The 20,510-nt window shown below is 42.4% G+C and overlaps 1 protein-coding gene across 2 annotated transcripts; it reads right to left on the minus strand.

Annotated features, from left to right (window-relative positions):
- Positions 1–4,265: 4,265 nt before the first annotated feature.
- On the minus strand, positions 4,266–15,169 carry gle1 (GLE1, RNA export mediator). Of its 2 annotated transcripts, none has more exons than XM_004916680.4 (16): positions 14,740–15,169; positions 12,754–12,960; positions 11,022–11,135; positions 10,507–10,655; positions 10,368–10,428; positions 9,911–10,156; positions 9,495–9,714; positions 9,006–9,118; positions 8,856–8,925; positions 8,115–8,260; positions 7,553–7,743; positions 6,718–6,847; positions 6,473–6,577; positions 5,582–5,664; positions 5,426–5,489; positions 4,266–4,626 (listed from the first exon to the last, which is right to left on the minus strand). In XM_004916680.4, the coding sequence occupies exons 1-16, from the start codon at positions 14,830–14,832 to the stop codon at positions 4,558–4,560; spliced, it is 2,061 nt and encodes a 686-aa protein (XP_004916737.1). In that variant the 5' UTR covers positions 14,833–15,169; the 3' UTR covers positions 4,266–4,557. The 2 variants fall into 2 exon arrangements, with proteins under 2 accessions (XP_004916737.1, XP_002935547.1); XM_002935501.5 differs by having other exon boundaries at positions 9,495–9,717; positions 14,740–15,166.
- Between the last annotated feature and the right edge of the window lie 5,341 nt (positions 15,170–20,510).

Consider the following 20,510-nt stretch of genomic DNA (forward strand, 5'->3'; position numbering starts at 1 on the left):
CGTCCGGAAATGCACGAACAGCCGAGGGGTCGGCTAGAAAAGAGACGCGCCACGCCTACACGCCTTTACGAAGTAGAAAGTGGCTCGAAAAGCGAAGGCTGCGAAAATTGCCGAGAGCAAATGGGTCACAGTATAATACTAGATCGATAAGTGAACAACAAAAATGGCGTTAGCAAGGACTTCCGGCCCCATAAGGGAGTCAATATGGCTGACAAGTGTAATGTATAGAAACAAGGGCATGGTTTCTACTATACACCTATTGTCTTTTCTAAGCTCCTAGTATCCATGCTCAAACTGCCGGCGCACGCTGGGGTTTGTAGCAGGGTTACCATCCCATCACTAGGACTCTTTATAGCATACCACCATGCCAGGTTGCAAGCCACTAGGAATGGTCCAGTGTGCCTTCCCCCCACACTTATACAGCAAAGGTGGTAATACACAGGGCAATAGTTACCAGCCCACCAGACTTCCTGGCCCTTAATGGTGCCCTCAGGAGCAGTGGTGTAGCTACCTATATGCAAACCTACATGCCACTGTTTGCACAACAATATCCAGTGTAAGTTCAGGGGTAGTGGTTACCTGTAACATAGTGTGGATGTGGCCCCAGTCCAGTCAGGTCAATTTATACCAGGGCTGTAGAGTTGATACATGAATCCTTTACCCAAAATTGTGTATAACTCCACAGCCCTGGTAGGGCTATAGAGTCCATGCATAAATCCTTCAACTCCGACTCCTCAGTTTATGGTACCCTCAAGTCCAACCCCAGGTACCCAAAATTGCTTCCAACTCCACAACCCTTGTTTACACCATTGCTCTAGAGGTCCTATGTACCTAATTAAATAATTTGAAGTGGCGTAACTAACTGAAGGGCCAGGGCAGTTGTGGGGTATGCTATATGGGTCATCATCCCCAGCCTCTTCCACTGCTTTTATCTCCCACCCGCAGCAAAGAAGCCAGTGGACAGGCAGACAGGAGGGGAGAGAGCACTGGCAGGTGAAGGTGTAAGCCGGGACCCCCTGAAAAGGGGCCCGGCTCTGCCAAGTTATGCCACTGATGTATTGGGCCTTGTCCTAAAGATCACCTTTTTTAACCTAGTGCCACACAGGCTGCCCGGATGCAGGCACACGTGACAAATATCAGCAAAAAATGCAAGAGTTTGCATTTCACAGTTGATATCCACCACGACTGCCTGAACTAATGCTTTTGGGTGCAGGAAATGTAGGAGGCTGGTGCCAGTGTAGGGACTGACTCTCAGCCTTTGTGTTTTTCCACAGGATGATAATCAGCCCCATGTGGCACCAGTCTTAGTGACCTTAACAAACCACTGAATATCACAAAGTAAAATGAAGTGTTACTGTAGCAAACACACCAGTTTTACCAGTGCAGGGCAACAGTACATTATATTTTTATTAATTTAAAGCTCTTTCATTTTTTGGTTTTACTGTTCCTTTAACTCCCAGTCAGTGATACAGAGACCTACCACTACCAAGACCTACCAAGCAAATGTAGCATCATTCACACAACCCACAGCAATCAAATAAGGGGGCTAGGCATGTAATGGTATCAAGTTTTTATTGTTTTGGTAACAAATTATATTCACAGTGAACTCTTCAACAGAACAATTCAATTGCTAAAAGAAACATCACAGCCAGAGAGGTTCTATTAATTTTTTATCTGTCTGGACAGCTTGGCTTAGCATGTTTTCTATCAATCTGATTAAAAAGGCAGAAAAGCCAAATTCAGGTGTCAATTTTATAGCCATCCCTAATGAATATAATTCAGCTTGCTTGTTCTGCAAAAAAAATGCACTGGCCTGGGTGCCGCACTGGTGGTGCTGGAGCTTCCATAGAAGGTATGCACCGGGCCCTGGTTCTGAGGTTAGCAATTATATTCAAAGAGGGGTGCCTAATAATACATAAAGCTCTGTCATTTAGTAAAATAGTTAATGCATATTAACATTAGGCCTAACAGTATACAGAGTGCTCTGCTCTTTGGATAAGCAATTAATGAGGCAATTTCATAAATGTAAAATACATTTGCAATAAAATAAGACAGCACAGCCTACATAATGCACAGAAATGCTATTCTCTTTATATATGGCTTTTATACTGACAATCAATACTGATATCTGGCTATTTTGGCCCGTCAATACACAGGCAGATAAGCTGCCAACTTGGTCCTTGGGGCCAAATCGACAGCTTAAATCTGCCTTTGTATGGCCTTTAAGAATACAGAGCATTTTTTTTCTAGGCCGCCAGAGCTCTTAATACTCAGCAGAATTCCTGCCAATGTACACTATACTGTTCACATTATTAATAATACATTTTAGATGCATCCTTGTATATGTATATGGTAACTGGAAGCAGACTTTGCCCAATTCCCAAAATGCCTTTTAGTTGCAGGGTCCGGATATGAATGTCTAGCAAGTGATCTGCCCCGTGACAAACCAATCAGCTGATAGGAGAGCTGCCTTGTATAGTCCTACATTTCCATGCCCCTGGGGACTCTTAATGGATTTTGATGCAGACATAGACCCCTGGCCGAGCAAGCATCCAATGAGACAGTACATTCACCAAGTAAGTATTTAACTGTGCAGGGTGTCCTATCCGAATGAGCATGAACAGCCCAGCCACTGCTGCAACTTAAAGGAACAGTAACACCAAAAACTGAAAGAGCTTTAAAGTAATAAAACTATAATGCACTGTTGCCCTGCACTGGTAAAACTGGTGTGTTTGCTACAGTAACACTACTATAATTTATATATTAAGCTGCTGTGTAGCCATGGGGGCAGCCATTCAAGCTGGAAAAAAGGAGAAAAGGCACAGGTTACATAGCAGATAACAGATAAGCTCTGTAGAATACAATAGTGTTTTATCTGTCATCTGCTATGTGCCTGTGCCTTTTCTCCTTTGAATGGCTGCCTCCATGGCTACATAGCAGCTTATTTATATAAATTATAGTAGGGTTTCTGAAGTAAACACACAACTTTTACCAGTGCAGGGCAGCAGCACATTATATTTTAGTTACTTTTATACAGTTTCATTTTTTGGTGTTACTGTTCCTTTAAGTAAAAGAGCCAGAAAATTCCAACTCTTATATGACAAATAAGGCACAAGCTTAACAGTATTTAAAGGGGTAGTTCACCTTTAGATTAACTTTTAGTATGATGTAGACATTAATATTTTGAGACTAATGGCAACTGGTCTTCATTTTTTATGGGTTTTTGTTTTATTAGCTTCATGTTCAGCAGCAACAAGGCAGTGGTTTGAATGAGAGGATGGATTATGAATTAGTGAGGGCTGGCATAAAAAGAAAAGTAATAATAACAACAGTAAAAGAGCATTAGTTTTTGTCTGCTGGGGTCAGTGACCCACATTTGAAAGCTGGGAAGAGGCAGAAGAAGGACATTCTATAACATACTAATTAACTTAAAGTTGAACCAACCCTTTAAAACAATGTTTAAAAAGAACATTCTTAAAATCCCTATCACAAGTGAAGTCAGCATTCTATTTGGTTACTGAAAGGTTAAGGGATCCTGAGAAAATCAGGGATACTCTTAAAAGGAACAGTAACGCCATTTTTTTCCTAATACTTAACCATTCTATATCATAATAAAAGTTAACTTAAAGGAGAAGGAAAGGCAAAGCCAAAATGTTAGGCACCCCCAAGTGACTTAAATCACCTACCTTGTACCCTGGGCTGGTGCCCCTGTTAGGAGAAAACTGCACCAGCCCGGGGTACCTGTCGAGAACAGGGTAAAATCTAATGTGTCGCTGATAAGAAGTCAGTTTCCAGCTGCTACTAGTTAAAGGAACAGTAACACCAAAAAATGAAAGTGTATAAAAGTAACTAAAATATAATGTGCTGCTGCCCTGCAATGGTAAAAGTTGTGTGTTTACTTCAGAAAGTCTACTATAATTTATATAAATAAGCTGCTATGTAGCCATGGAGGCAGCTATTCAAAGGAGAAAAGGCACAGGCACATAGCAGATAACAGATAAAACACTATTAAGTTCTATAGAATACAATAGTGTTTTATCTGTTATCTGCTATGTGCCTGTGCCTTTTCTCCTTTTTTCCAGCTTGAATGGCTGCCCCCGTGGCTACACAGCAGCTTATTATATAAATTATAGTAGTGTTACTGTAGCAAACACACCAGTTTTACCAGTGCAGGGCAACAGTGCATTATATTTTTATTACTTTAAAGCTCTTTCAGTTTTTGGTGTTACTGTTCCTTTAATATGAATTTGCTTATGTTGGAGTAGATCTACCGACAGAAGCCATCATGGGTAAATGTGGCAACTACTACAGCTATGTAACCCTTACCCTCACAGAGAATTCATTATTATGCAGTTTTTTCCCCTATGAGTTTTGTGTAAAGCATTTCAGAGTACAGAACAACATCATTTAATAAAACAAAAATTAGGGTTTTAAAGGGGGTTAAAACATTTATGGAAATATAATTAAAAACACAAATCATAAATAGGGGTAAATGGAATTTGAAGCACATTTAGTGATCCAGAGGGGAAGGCTTTGTTTCAGAGAAAGGGCGCAACATCAGGATCTCCAGAAGGACTGACTTAGGTATCCCTTGGGTAAGGGGATTTCATTCTTCTTTATGGAGTTCTGTAATACACAAAATAAAATGGCAGAACTTAAACAAGAATCCGGGCTTGGAGAGGGTGCAGGAGGCCTCCAAACTTTGTACTTGGGAGTACTGTAATGAGGTCAAGAGAGAAGGTTTCTTAAAGAGATCCCCAAAGTCAATGTGTCAGTGTTCCTTCTGCCCACACTTGCTCCTCATCCACTCCAACACTCTTCCTTCATCCTTAAATGCCGCATTTTCCATACTCCTAAATGTAAATGTAATCTCTTCTCCCCCGCTCCATCAAGGCACACACTTCTATATTCCTTATTCCTATATTCCTTGTATTCCATGTATTCTCCTCTCATGTACTGCACACATACTTTCTACATGCCTACATAACCTCCATTACTGCACAAATATTCCACACATCCAGTATTCTCCAATATTCCTCTACTGTGTTTCCTTTCTACACAACTGTCTGTTCCAGCCTGCTACTCTCTGCCTTCACTGCATGCTCCAGCCTAACACACACCTCCCTCACTGCACATGCTTGCTCCCACAGCTATGATCCTCCCTCACTGCTTGTCTGCAACACTCCTCCCACACTGGACACACAATCTCTTCACTCTTTTCTATTGCATAGACCACTCCAACATTACTTGTTGTTTCCATGCTAAGAGTATAGCCATACCCAAGATTAATCTTGGCCAAACCAAGATTAACAGCCAAATAAGCAGACTATTCCACCTGGAAACAGCTAACAAAAACAGGGGTATACTAACAACAGAGAAGGAGCAAAAAGAACCCCCACTTTCCTCATTTCCATTGGAGACTCACCTCAAGAAAAAGTCTAAGTCGAGTGACAGACCCCATTTGTGCCGACGTGCTTATAATTTCAATCCTATGGATAGACGACAACAGTATTAAGACACAGTCATTGAATAATGTAGAGGGAGGGATATTGTGCCTAGAGAGGAGGGGGAAAAACCAAACCTGGGTAAATATTCATTTTTAATCAGCAGCAGTAGCTTCCAAAACTGGAAATGGTACGTCTGCATCAATGCGTTCCCACACACCTAGGAAAATCAGAACAGGCACAATCAGAACTCTGATAATAGTGATGCTGGGAGCTGTTCTTCACAACTGGATGCAGGTTGGGCAACCATGATATAATGTGAGTTACTGTTGTTATCTTGCCCACTAAACTTAACTAATGTGTATAATCACAAGCTACGGCAGCTGCAAGCAATCCCTGGGGCAGGTGACAAGATGGAGGCATGGCGCTTACACAGCTCAGGGTACTATTTTATCCTACTGTGCAAGTACATAGCCTAAGACAGCTGCAAGCAGTTCCTGGGGCAGGTGACAGAATGGAGGCAGGGCGCTTACACAGCTCAGGGTACTATTTTACCCTACTGCGCAAAGTACACAGCTTACGGCAGCTACAAGCAACCCTGGGGAAGGTGATAAGATATTACATGGGACAAGATGGAGGTAAGGTGCTTACACAGCTTGGGGTACTATTTTACTCTTCTGAGCATGTACACAGCCTATAGCAGCTGCAAGCGATCCCTGGGGTAGGTGATAAGATATTACATGGGCCACCTGTCTCTATTTTACTCTACTGTGCAGGCGCACAGCCTAAAGTAACAGCAAGCAGTCCCTAGGACAGTTGACAAGATAGAGGCGAGGCATTCACACCTGATCAGGGTACCATAACACACTCTACTGTGCATGCACACAGCCTATGACATTGAAAAAGATCCTTGGGACAGGCAACAAGATGGAAAATGAGGAGGAGAGCCGGCTGGTGTCCGACTTAAGCAATTTGGAGGTGGCACACCCCCAGTAATTAGGCCTATACTTTATTTTTAACACCCTCACCTCCAAAAAATCATAGAGAAGAGTCGAAGTGATGTCAGCTACGGGCTCCATGTTAAGGAGCTGCCCCAGCCATTGCCATGCATAATTCAGCCCATGAGGATGAGACTAAAAAACAAGAGCGTAGAATTACATTTCACTCTTTAATGATTTTAACAGATCAGGTGTGACCAACCCGAGACCCAAACAGCAATGAAAATAAGTCTACTCCCCCCCACCACACCAAAAAATAACAGTTACAGCCCTACCTCTTGCTTGTTGCTGTAGTACCACCGTATCTGCATGACAGCAGCATAGAGGCGAATCATTCCTGACATTCTTTTAAGGAAGTTATCTTGTTGTTCAACCTGAGAATCCTCCACTTTGTAACCTAGAATCCTGCATGAAAATACCAGAAACGGAATAAAAGAGACAGACATTTAGTTATTTTATTATCCACAAAAGGTCTTAAAAAGAGAAGTTTATGCTAAAGGGCCTCTATAACACCATGTTTATTTTCCTTTAGTATTTGTCTTATGAACATATTAAGGGGAGAATGCATGTACAGAATATCTTTATTGATATAGCGCTACTTGTATTCCCAGGCATATTTCTTATTTTCAAAGCAGAGGTTTCTAAACTCTCTTGCTTGGCTCCTCTAGAATGAGGATTTTTGTGAGGTCTTTAAGATTTTATCTGTAAATTTGCATGAACTAAATGTGGCCATACACCTTAAGATCCGCTCGTTTGGCGAGGTCATCAAACGAGTGGATCTTCACTTGATATAGGGATACTTTGATCATATGGTCCTAGGGCCAAACTATCGAATTACGACAGGTATCGGAGCAGTCAGACTGAAGAATGCATCCAATGGCTAATGCGGTCCTCAAACAAAGGAAAAATCAAACCTGCCTGATCTAAACCTGGCCAGTTTTCACCCAGATATTGATCAGAGAGGCCCGTCAGGGGGGCCCCATAGACGGATGGATGAGCTGCCAAATTGGTCTAAAGGACTCGGATCAGCAGTTTTAATCTGCTCATGTATGGCCACCTTAAGGACTTGTTTGTATCTTACAAACCTCCCGTGTAAAGAGTAAGCCATACCTCTGATATTCTTCTATGGAGGTTCCTTCCTTAAAAGCAGGGTAGAAAGGCAAAGCATATGGACACTTCTTGTACAGATGAGCCAGAAACAGCTCCCCCACCTTCGGGTGGTGCTCCCAGATACCAGAAGCCACCGCTGCTATTGGAAATGCTGCTTCGTGATGGGAAGCTATTTCCTCCTCACCTTGTTTCTGGAAGTTAAATTAATACATTATAATGTTGCAACAAGTAGCTTTCCACAGGGAAAGCATTGTTTTAATGACATCCAGCCTATGGACTTGTTGGAATAAACAATTTGCTCTGCCCCGCAGACACTAAAAACTCAAAGCATTTGGTTTCTTGTTTATGGCTATAGCAGAATATTGCAAAAAGTAGACTGTTTTAGGGAAGAAAAGGGGCAGAAAAACGACTATATTGATAACACAAACTAGGAGGGTGGGCAGAAACCAATACTAGATAATAACCAAATAGGAGTTAGCTGTGACTATTCTGATTGATTGCTATGGATTACTACTCTAGAGTTAAATACCTCTGTTTTTTAAACTCTGTCCCACTGACTTACCACAAGCTTCTCAGCTAGCTTGTAGTATACAAAGTCCAAGGCTTGCGGGTGCTGCGACACAGAGATCATCGAGGAGCCAAAGGAGGAGACCCGTTTGCCAAGGAGCAAGTTATTTAATTTTTCAAAAATCTCCTTCAGATTAGATCCTGAAAAAGATAACATTGAGAGAGAGAAAAACTACAGTAAAGCACATTTAGAAAATTATCAATGTCTTCTCCCACAAAGCAGTATTTTACGTCAAAACGGAAAATCTTTTATTTTGTTATATACACAAATACTGGTATGGGATCAAGTATCAAAAATGCTTGGGACCTGGGGTTATCCGGATAAGGGATCTTTTTGTAATTTGGATCACCAAAACCTTAAGTCTACTAAAAAACTATTTAAACATTAAACAAACCGAATTGTTTTGCCACCAATAAGGATTATATCTTATTTGGGATCAAGTACAAGCTACAGTTTTAAGCGAGAAAGGACATTTTTTTAAAAACAAAATGATTTGTTTTCTATGGGGAACGTTCTGGATAATCGGTCCCATACCCATACAACTATTGTAAAGCCAGACCTATACTGACCAATAAAAGAAGCCAACTTAGCCGTTTTTATAAGCTTTTTAAATATGCCTAAATGATGTGTACTTCTATAGCTGTAACAAGATATATAGCTCTATAGCATGGGTGCCCAGGACTAACATATGTAGAAAAACTGGTTTTAACCTAAGATTTGATACTCCTCACTGACCTGCTTTTGACGAGATCTGGCTGACTGGAATATATATGGCTTTCTGGAGATCTCCTCTGATGGCCTTAACCTGTAAGAGAAAACGGTGTCAGGACAGAGGTCAGAATGCTGTGAAGGTAAGCAAGGGTGGGTTTTACTCTGGGTTTGTACCTTTGGGTCTCTGGCATCCTGAAGTGGGGCAAAGTCGTTCAGGCTTTGCTCACACATATTCTGTAGCTGCTGATAGCTCTTCATTATACACGGAGAGGCTTTTTCCTGCAGTCCTAGAGAAAGACAATTATAGGCAGTTATATGCGTATGGATCACTGCAACTGACTTGATGTTGACCCATTACTTTTGCACTGTGGCACATATTTTTCCATGAGCACTCATCTCCTGGGTTTGTGCATATTTTTAATTGAACTGTAATGGCTGCATCCCCACTACAGAGGATTTGAGTAGTGCCTTATCCATACCCACAGCTAATCCTGGAAGGGGCAGGTGAAGCATTCCAGTGCAAAGAATTGCCATAACAAATATATAAAGATGTTTCTACTCCCCTTTGTAGGTTATCAGGCTAAATGCATCTCTACCAGCTCCACTGAGCAGTTTTGTGTATTCTGTGCCACACACATTAGTATGACCTGAACACATACTCACCTTCTTTTTGGCTTTTTTGGTGGGTCTGAGCAGGTGCAGGTGCTTGTGCCTTTGTCTGCTGTTTCTCTAATTCTTTCTGTTTCACTCTCTCAGCCACTTCTTCTGCTTTCCTTCTCTCCTCAGCAGCGCTGACTTCCTTTTGCATGGAGCTGACCAGTGCCTGCATCTCCTGCAGAGAACGCTCCCCAACATTCACATCTTCCTGGGTGGGAAACCCACTCTGCTGGGATAAAGAAGCCAGAATACACTAAGGAGCAATTGTCAACAAAAATAATGCCAAAACGGATCCTGTTTTAGGTTTCTTTTTTCCAAGGAAAACATATCATGCATCCCAAATGTGCATATATAAGAAGGTAGAATATCACACAGGCTTGCGATTTAAATGCTCTGCTTGATGGCATATCAATTATTACTACCTCACTGGAACGCACAACGCTGGACAGAATTCCACATATTTGGTTCCCGCGCTGGCTGTAGGCAGAGAGGTCCATACGGAGTGTCTCCTGGTGTTTGTAGTCCACTTCAATTTGTTGGACCAGCTGGAGAACCTCCTGCTGCAAAAAGCAAAGCCTGCGCTCACGATCACGGCCCTCCTCCTGGCGGATGCGTTCCTGTTCCAGATGCCTCTGCTGCTCTGCTTCCCGCAACTTCCTGTTCAAGAGCTGAGGAAAAAGTATACACAATGCATTCAATACAAAGGGCAAGGATTAAGTAGAAAACATGTTGCCAGGAGTGCAGGTCTGGACTAAGATTCAAAGTAGGCCCTGGCATTTAAAGTACACACTAACCCAATAAATACTGACTATGGCAGCCCCTCTGGCATTTGTCAGAATTTTGCCAGTCTGGGCCTGCTGGTGTGTTCAAAACACTAACCTTGGCCCTTGTCCGGTGTTCTTCCTTTAGCTTCTCCTGCTGTCCTAAGGCTTCTTTTGAACTAGAAACCAGATAAGAATTTGTCAGCTTGGAGGACAGTTTGATGGTCCTGAAGAAAGGGATTCCTGCCCTTACTTACCCTTCCTCCAACTGCTCCTGTAATCTATCCCTCTCTTGTCTCTGCTTCAACTCCATCATCTCCTCAAAGCGCTTAAGCTGCTCCGTAGCCTGGTCTGCAAAGTTCTTCTCATACTGCACAAACATCTCCAGGCGCTTTTGAATTTTATTCTGTAGAGAAGTAAAGTTTGTCTAGCTTTTTACAGCATTGATATTGTATATAGGGGAACTCCACCAACAAGGGGTCCTCAAACGTTTTGGACAGGGGGCTGGTTCAAGGTCCCTCAGACTGTTGGGGGGCTGGTCTACTCCTGTGTCCTGTGAGGAGATGATGGAGGCAGTTCTGCTCTGCCCAGCACGTCACCGCTATACACGCGATATATATCGCGATGCAGTGATGCGCTGGGCAGAGCAGAACGTGGACACAGTAGTAGACGGAGGAGGAGACTGCCTGCAACTCATTTATTCCTTAGACTGCGGCCCGCAGCAGCGCGACTGGGTAAATGGCCCCGGGGGGGCCGTAGGGGCCCTTCTTACCTGCATTTTTATCCTCTCAGCCTCCCTATACAAATAAATGGAGCCTTCCACTTCGGCTGATATTTCAGACAACAACTTGGGAGACGTCTCTGCCTTCATTGAGTCTTGATGGCTCTGAAAGGATTATAAGATTATGGATCTTCCGAAAGAGATGATTATTTCTTAATAAGTAACTTTAGCTCAATAATGCATTGCTATATTGGCTCCACAACCAATAGCCTCAAGAGTTCTTATATAGGAAAACATCAAAGCTGTCCAAGCAGCACATCCGTGATTCACCTTCAGGGCCACTATTATGAGGACAGACAGAACCCTATTAAAACCTTTTAGGGGCCCTGAGGCAGTAGGATGCCTAGAGAGGTGCAACAGCTTAATTCACTGATCGGAAAAGGGGTAAGGTTTACGGGAAACAGGCAGGATTTGGGTCAAACATGGGTGTGTTTAGGTGTAAAGGTGATTGGCCTTGGCATTGCAGGTGTTCTCAAACAGATTATATAGTTTTTTTCTTTTTTTTAATTGGAGCTCCATTCTTTTTTTTTTTTTTTAACAATTCTTTTAATAAGTTTAAATGTACATAGTTTGCAGTATATTGTTTCCATTGTCATTTGCTTATTGTACAGAAAGTAAATAAAATAAATTAACCACATAACAATAATAACTTTGCAGTGACTTCTTTACTAATGCATATGCTCTACGTCAGTTAATCTTTACTTTGCGGCTATTTGCATACCATCCAGGGCATGATTGAGGTGTTGGTGTTACACTTTTGTGTGAGGTGTGGGGGCTGTTCAGGGGGAGTTCGGGAGTGGGGCCTTCCCCAACCTGCAAGTCTTAGGGGGGTTCTGCATCTAACCATGTTGACCATATTTCATCAAATTTTTGGGGGCACCCCCTCCTTATATATGTTAACTTGTATAAGGGTATAGCTTTGTTAATCATGGATTCCCACGCTGCAACTCTGGGGCCCTCAGGTGATTTCCAGTATAGAGCAATTGTTTTTTTTGCGTACATGCATAGTATAAGGAGTAGTGTTCTTACAGCCCTTTTGGGTGATAGATCCTCTACCTGATTTAGCAGTATTACTATTGGGTCTAGCCGGAGTTATTAGGCTTGTTCTGTCCCTTATAGTGTCTGCTACTTTCCCCTAGAAGCGTTGTGCCCGTGGGCAACTCCACACCATATGTAGGAAATCAGCCGGGGAGTGGTAGCATTCTTGTCCTATGTCTGGATGCATTTTGTGCAGTCTTTGGGGTGTAAGGTAAGTGCGGTGGAGATATTTCAGTTGTGTTAGCCTGTCTCTACTGCTGATAATCCCTTCTAATGTTGACTCTAAAATGTCCTCCCATAGATCAGGGGCAAGCTGGGGGATGTCCCGTTGCCACTTCTCTCATAGTTTGGTGAGGTTTGTTAGGGAGCTCCATTCTTAAAAGGGAGCAGAACCCACTGTTCAGGGAACAATTTAGGATAAGTAATATGGAGGCCAATGATTTCTGATTGTAGCCTTATTCTCCAAGATGGTCCTATCCTTAGTCTTATTGAGCATTACAATGCCATTCAGTGCACATTTGTATTACAAACTCTGCATCCAGAAAGGGTGCAATGCACTACATCCAAGACTTACTTTTACTACAGCCTAAACAACATATATGAAACTGAGATGAATCTTTAAGGCAGGACGTTTGCATTTGGCTGTAGCAGAATGATGGGATTGTGGAGCAGTAATGCAAAGTACCTCTGGGGTCTTCTTTATAACAAAATCTGAAAAATCAGTTTCAAAGTCAGGTGAAACAGCCTTCACGGAGTAGGAGCCCCTGGTTTCCTGAGTGGACAGGCTGTTGGTGTTAGAAGTATGGCGCTGCACTGGTGAAACCATATTATCCAGCACCCAAGCTGAGTGCGGAGACAACATGCACGATGCCATACTGCGTTCAAGCAATTCCTGAAAGACAAAAATGGAGAACAGTTTGGAAAAAAAAAAAATCAGTTTTAGGCAATACAACCCAACTCATTCTAACTCTTTTTCATTCTTGTTGTAGCGATCAACAACACTCTTTTACACAGTAATGGAGGTAAAGCTATGCTACAAGCATCTCAAATTATAATTTTTCGAATTTAATTGTGTTGTGCCACTGTGACAGAATCCTTTTTTTTTTTATAAAGATAGCTAGAATCTTAGCCATAGAGCAAGACAGGGCTGCTGCTTACAAAGGGAATCAGATAGGATCTGTGCCACTGTGACAGAATGCTCTGTTATACAGATAGCTGGAATCTCAGCCATAAAGCAGGGCAGGACTGCTGCACAAGGAGGGGGGGAATCAGATAGGATCTGTGCCACTGTGACAGAATGCTGTTATACAGATAGCTAGAATCTCAGCCATAAAGCAGGGTAGGACTGCTGCTTACAATGAAGGGGGGGGGGGGGGGGATCAGATAGCTAGACACTGACCTAAAATGTCACCAGTACTGAATTAATTACCTAAAGCAGCGTTTTTCAACCACTGTTCCGCGGCACACTAGTGTGCCGCGAGATGTTGCCTGGTGTGCCGTAGGCAGGGCCGCAATTTTTACTTTCAAAGGAGGCCCGGCGATGCTACAGTTTTTCTTAGTAGCTCGGGCCCCCTTTAATAAAATCCGGGCCCTGTCATTGGTTGCGCCCCGTGTGTACGGGTGACGTCAGTACGCACGGGGCGCAACGTTATAAAAGGGCCTGTGTGCGGTCACGTGTAGGCAGAAGTGCAGAGGCGGCGCGCGTGAGGGGAAGATGCTGCTGAAGCCGCCGAAGAGCAGAAGTAAAATGCTGCTGGGCACCAATGTATTAGGGGGGGCCACGGAGCACACTGACTTATGGGGGCACTGCTGCTGGGCACCAATGTACTAGGGGGGCTGGCTCTTGGCACCAATGTACTGGGGGGCACTGCTGCTGGGCACCAATGTACTAGGGGGGCACTGCTCTTGGCACCAATGTACTAGGGGGGCACTGCTGCTGGGCACCAATGTACTAGGGGGGCACTGCTGCTGGGCACCAATGTACTAGGGGGGCACTGCTACTGGGCACCAATGTACTAGGGGGGCACTGCTGCTGGGCACAGAGTTCAATTTTTTAACATTTTCTAATGGTGGTGTGCCTCGTGATTTTGTTCATGAAACAAGTGTGCCTTTGCCCAAAAAAGGTTTAAAAACACTGACCTAAAGCAAGGGACATAATAAAGACAAATCCCAGTGGCTAATGGTGACCATGAGTATGGTACCCTGTAGAGTTCCTGACAGATGCCAGATTTCAATACAGGTTATATTTGGGAAATCAAGGCAAGACAAGAGAAAGTCCCCTATAAGGAAATACACCTGCCCGCATAAGTGTAAGCTTAAATACATACATAGTAAAGGATCACACACACCTCTCATTGATTCTATTTCTTACTTCATACCCTAGGCCAGTACTTCTATTATTCCAAAAATGGACAGGCCGGTCCATTTTAAACAGAAGGTTTGCTGGCCTGAGATGACTAAAATCACTAGGGACTTGGAATAGGGACTTGGGACTTGGAAACAAGTCTTATTGTTTAAGGGCCCAGTAACTTTAACTTAAGCCACTGCTTAGCGCCCCAATGTAGCTCTTGTCTAACGGAGATTATATGTCCCAGGGTTTGGGGTAAATTTGCTGTGAAGGCATGAACATATAGCTATGTGCCCCAGGCAATACGATTACATAATCACCCACCTCTTCATCCAGGCTCCACTCCGTGTCATATCTCAGCTTCCCCTTGGGAGACTCCTGCAGCGCCTCAAGGGTCTTCCAATCCCGTCTCGGCATGGCCACATACAATCTAAACCATCCACCCCTGTAGCTCAGCCGCAACTTCCACAGACCATTGCAATGCGCGCATTTACTTCCGAGTCACGTGATTACCCAGCCACTCACGTGACCGAACCTATTTCCTGTCATTTGTGGCGATAATGTAGTGTATTTAAACGAAAAGAATAAATGCTGCTTATGAGTTACTGAGCAGTAAATGCGCCATGTATTCTGTTTTTGTCTCTCAAACGTAATAAAGAAGTCAGTACTACCCTACAATACCAGGAAGGAACTAACGCCGCCATTTCTCTCCCTTATTCCACCTGCCCTCCCCATAAGTGCAAGTTATGTATATACTGCAGTTTTAAGCTACATTACTGCCCTGTACATCCCTTTATTCTTATTGTGCTCTAAATTGGCAGGTGTCTCACAGCCCTACTCTAATCCATCCATGTAACCTTGCCACAGCCTCCCCTAGTTGTGTCTGATGAAGGAATGAATACATAGTTACACAGGGTTGAAAAAAGACCATCAAAGAGTCCTTCAAGTTCAACCGTTCCAAGTAAACCCAGCACGCACAACCTATACACTCACTCACATACATATATATATATATATATATATATATATATATATATATATATATATATATATATATATATACGTGGCATGCCACAACCTCACTGCCCTCACCGTGAAAACCCCCCTACGCTGCTTCAAATGGAAGCTCCGTTCCTCTAATCTAAAGGGATGGCCTCTGGTGCGTTGATCGTTTCTATGGGAAAAAAGAACCCCCCCTATCTGCCTATAATCCCCTCTAATGTACTTGTACAGAGTAATCATGTCCCCTCGCAAGCGCCTCTTTTCCAGAGAAAACAACCCCAACCTCGACAGTCTAACCTCATAACTTAAATCTTCCATCCCCTTTACCAGTTTAGTTGCACTCTCTCCAGCTCATTAAGGACTGGAGCCCAAAACTGCACTGCATACTCAAGGTGAGGCCTTACCAGGAACCTATAAAGAGGCAAATTTATACCCCCTATGGTTGCCACCTGGCCTTTAAAATTAATGCTGCAACCCAATGTTTTGGGGTTTTTTTGTATTTTTTTTTAATAGGGGATGCTTTATTGTTTTAAAACATTGTACGAGTCTGGCATGGTTGGCATTTATCAGCTCATCTAGAATTCCTAATATACACACCCAAGGAGTTAACAATATAGCAAAGTCTAGTTGATCTGTTAGTATATTCAGAACCTCAGTCCATAGTAAGTCTGCCTCCTCCATCCCACATCAATCCCAATATAATTAAAGGGGTTCTTCACCTTTGAGGTAACTTTTAGTATGATGTATTGTAGAGAGATATTCTGAGAAAATTTGCAGTTGGTCTTCATTTTTTATTATTTGTAGTTTTTTAGTCATTTCATTTTCAGTTCAGGAGCTCTCCATTTTAGAGCTTCAGCAGCTATCTGCTGGGGTCCAAGTTACCTTAGCAATTAGGGAGTGTTTTAAATGAGACTGGAATATGAATAGTAGGGGGACTGAATAGAAACATAAGTAATAAAACATAGATATAACAATACAATTGTAGCCTCGCAGAGCAATAGTTTCTTTGCTGCTGGGGTCAGTGACCCCCTATTTAAAAACTGCAAAGAGCTGGAAAAAGAAGGCACATAGAATTGGCCATTTTATAACATACTAAACGTTAACTTAAAGGTGAACCACCCCTTTAATAGGAAGGCCGGAATTTTTTTCCAGAAAAGGTGGCAGCCCTAATACCCCCTGGTATATTTGTGGCCGAATAGTAATAAAATTCTCCCTTAGAACCAGTGATGCTCCTGCCATAAGGGAAGATGAAAATCCTTGCCTCAGACGGCAGCGCCCTGGTCAGCAGAATTATAGTTAATTACGACATGGAAATTTGGCTCTTCTAGTGAAGAAAACACAATAACTTTCCAATGCAAGAGGGGGATAAAAGCGAAGTGTTTGGGCAAGCATCACAAAAGCTGCCTTAGGAAGACACAGAGTGCTCCTTAGAACTCATTCCTCTGCCTGGCGATATGGCTGCCGCTGTACACCTAGTGCTGGTGAAAAAAAAATAAAAAACTGGTAATAGGTGCATAGCATCAGAGGCCATAGCTCCGCCATGTCTTACTATAAGGTAAGGACATGGTTCCATTGTGGCCTGCAGCCTCTGCCACTCCCTACCTTGGACGTCTGAATGATGCTGGAGGGGAGACGTCTCCCACAGGAATATAGCACTGATGAATGCAGTCCCCACTATTGGCCAGTTCCTAGCAACTTTTCAATTGGTCTTCATTTTTTTTTTTATTTTTTTTTTACAATTTTTGAATGACTTGCTTTCCTCTTTTGACTTTTTCCAGCTTTCAAAAGTGGATCACTGATATATAGCTGCAAAAATTCTAACCGGAGAGTTGCTAGATATAAAAGTTAGATCATTCGAAAACCACAAATACTGAAAAATAAAGACAATTTGCAAATTGTTTCAAGATAGCGCTCTCTACAGCATACTAAAAGTTAATTTAAAGGTAAACAACCCCTTTAAGAGTAGAATGGTGCCCAGCTACTTCTGAAACCATAGTAATGGGGACTGTGTTATGGCAGTTGTTTAAATCTCCTGTGCACCTTAGGGAATGCACAAACATAGGAGCAGTTAGAGCTTGCTGAAGAGGAGTAATCGGTGGCCGGTTTGTCGGGTTATAACAGGACATGGAAGGTTCTGCACGCCCTATGCACTCTGGTTTATACAGCAGGATGCAAAACACATTGGAACACACTTTTGTGAGAAAGGTCTAAAATTTTATTTATAGCACCTTTGGATTTTATTTGCCTTTTTTCTCCTTTTTTATTTTTTAAATATATAGGAAATTCTTTTTGTTGTTGTAAATCTGTAAAGTATGAGTTATAAATAAAGCATATACATATAAAAAAAAAAGTTACAAAAACACACAGCGGGGGGCACAGGCTAAATCATTAAGTTGGGGTAGGGGCAGAAATAACATTCACATTTAATACAGTCCATGGATTTGTACCACACAGAACAAAGAGAAACCAAAATCAAGTATTCTTTTGTATTTAAGGGGAACGATAATGTGCCGATTGTATTTTATACAGCCAGAAAGGCTGTATAGTAGACATAATTTATGTATTTCTTGCCCTAATAAGGGCAAAATCTGAAACTGAAAGTAAATTTACATCGTTTTCCTGGTTCATATAAGCACAATTAAAACAAATCAATGGGAAGCCTCTGTATAAGCAAACCCCACCCTTCTCAGTGGATTGGAGATGTTGATTGCGCTTGTACAAACCAGGAAGTAGAATGTGACTTCAGTTTCAGATGTTGCCCTGTTAATGCAAGAAATATCAAAAGCCATACATACTTCCTAAATGAAACAATAGGCAAAAAGTATGTTCAGCACAAGGGGTTCTATATATTGCCCATTTAACCCAGTTGTAATCACCTCATTTATCTTTGCTGCAGGCTTAAGGTGGCCATACACACTAAGATCTGCTTGCTTGGTAAGGTGGCCAAGTGAGCGGATCTTCTCCCGATATCCCTACCTATGGGTGGGCGATATCGGTCTAATTTGGTCATTTGGCCCTGGGGCCAAACGATATCAGCAGCTAGAATTGGCCCGTGCATGGCAGCCTTTATGGTAGACACAGTGGTTTGGCACTGCATGTCATTTCTCCTAATATTAGTGAACACACTCTGTCAGACACATAAAGAGCAGTAAAAGGCAGAACCTCAGTACTGAAACAACTGTGCCAGGGTCTGTCTGTGCACCATATGCATCCAACAGTATGATTTTTATTCACTAGTATTAGGAGTGATGACAGGCTTTCCATTGGACGGAAGCAGCAGCAGATAAAATACGCTGTTAGTGTTAGCCCTTACAGTCATTTACTGTATTAGTACAGTGTTTTGTAAAAGGTAAGTTGTAATAAGTCAGGTTGTGGGTCCCTGAGCAATAAGCTAGACAAACACTGTATAATGCCTTAGCATATGTAATAAATACACACATAGCATATTACAGGTATGGGACCTATTATCCAGAATGCTAGGACCCAGATAAGGGATCATTCTATAATTTGGATCTCCATGTCTTCAACAATAAACCCACAACTTAAATTATTTCATTAAAATGGAGATGGCTTCCCAGTAATTCGGAGCTTTCTGGATAACAGATCCCATACCTGTAATATATATATATTCTAAGAGAAACACTAACAGTAACCCCAATCAACGTACAGACACACAATCAGCACACAACGTATCCCTTTAAGGCTATGCGTCTTCATGGAGTTCATAGCACAATAGCACAAGGCTCAATGATGTTGTTGGTCATTAACAAAGGAAAAAGTCCCAGAAAGCTTTAGCAGATTTAAAGTCTTAAACAAATACATCTAAATACAGCTGTTTGCTTGCATAATACAGTAGTTGGTAAACTTGTAGTGCAGCCCTTTGAAAATTTCTTTCCAGCTGAACTTTTCTAAAGCAGCATTTATAAATCAGTGTTCAGTGGCAACAAACAGACATGATTAAGAGAAAATGAAATGACAATAAACAGGACTTGGGTTTTTTTACTAAACTCGCCCCCCATAAATAGGGTTATTTGTTCAAAACTGAGATGAGCTCTGTATAAACAATCCCCATCCATTCACTAAAGCTACAGCTCATTTTCCACAGTGCTGGTAATTTGTTTTATCAGCTTTTCTGCTGCAAACAGGGACTTGGCAAACCAGGAAATTTGGCAGAAGTAAAATGTTTCTGGGGAAAAATGTATTTGTCATTGGTCCTAATTGGGCCACCCTGACCCTCGTGCTGCAATTATGACCCCTGTAGTTATGTCCTGAAGACCAAGCCTGCTAAATCATTAAAAACCTGGGATAAAACTAGACTTGTTGGTTGCCATTAAGAATTTACGGGAAAAACAACCTTTGACATAAGCTCTTTCAGTTAGGGCTTATATAGAAAAGGTGCATAAACACTACCAAACTGCTAAAAATAAAGTAGTAGAAGGAGTTCAAATACCAGAATCCATCACTTCAACAAGGAACAAGGGATGGGTTGAATGCCCTGACAGTTATTGGGGTGGGGGAGATAATCTTAAGGTGGCCACACACGTGGCGTTCTTACAATGTTTCGTGCGACCATCGGTCGCACGAAACATCGTCAGATCCGCCACACACCGTTCAGGGCTGAAACAGCAGATAAGGAGGTAGAAACAATAGGATTTCTACCTCCTTCTGCCGATTCAGCCCTGATGGCAGATTTTGGTCAGGCGCCTTCTATGGCGCCCGATCAAAATTTTCTAACCTGGCCGATCGGCGAGTCGACCGATTTCAGCAGCTTCCTGCGATATCGGTCGACTCGCCGACATGCCATATATGCACCGAATATCGTACGAAACGAGGTTTCATACGATATTATCGGTGCGTGTATGGCCAGCTTTACTCTGTGTAATCAGAGCAACAAGGTTAGGGACTTGCTAAATAATCAGGGAGCCTAAAGGGGTGGCAAAATAGTTCCTGCAAGTCAGAGGCAGGTTGTCATGGCTTCCTTATAATCTGAGGAATCAGGTATGTTTTTGTGAAAGCAAAAAATACATTTATACATATTTATGAAAGTTGCGATAGTGTTTATACACCTTTCTACATAAGCCCAACTAAATGTC

This window comes from Xenopus tropicalis, chromosome 8 (genome assembly GCF_000004195.4).
Source record: "Xenopus tropicalis strain Nigerian chromosome 8, UCB_Xtro_10.0, whole genome shotgun sequence".
Lineage (NCBI taxonomy): Eukaryota > Metazoa > Chordata > Amphibia > Anura > Pipidae > Xenopus > Xenopus tropicalis.

What these genes read in the sequence shown, in the direction of transcription:
- gle1 (XM_002935501.5), bottom strand. Translation starts at nt 14,832, where the DNA reads ATGCCGAGACGGGATTGGAAGACCCTTGAGGCGCTGCAGGAGTCTCCC. An exon ending in CTGAGAGGATAAAAATGCAG is followed by an intron (nt 10,656 to 11,021) that starts GTAAGAAGGGCC and finishes ACTTCTCTACAG; the next exon opens with AATAAAATTCAAAAGCGCCT. An exon ending in TTCTCTATGATTTTTTGGAG is followed by an intron (nt 5,665 to 6,472) that starts GTGAGGGTGTTA and finishes TGATTTTCCTAG; the next exon opens with GTGTGTGGGAACGCATTGAT.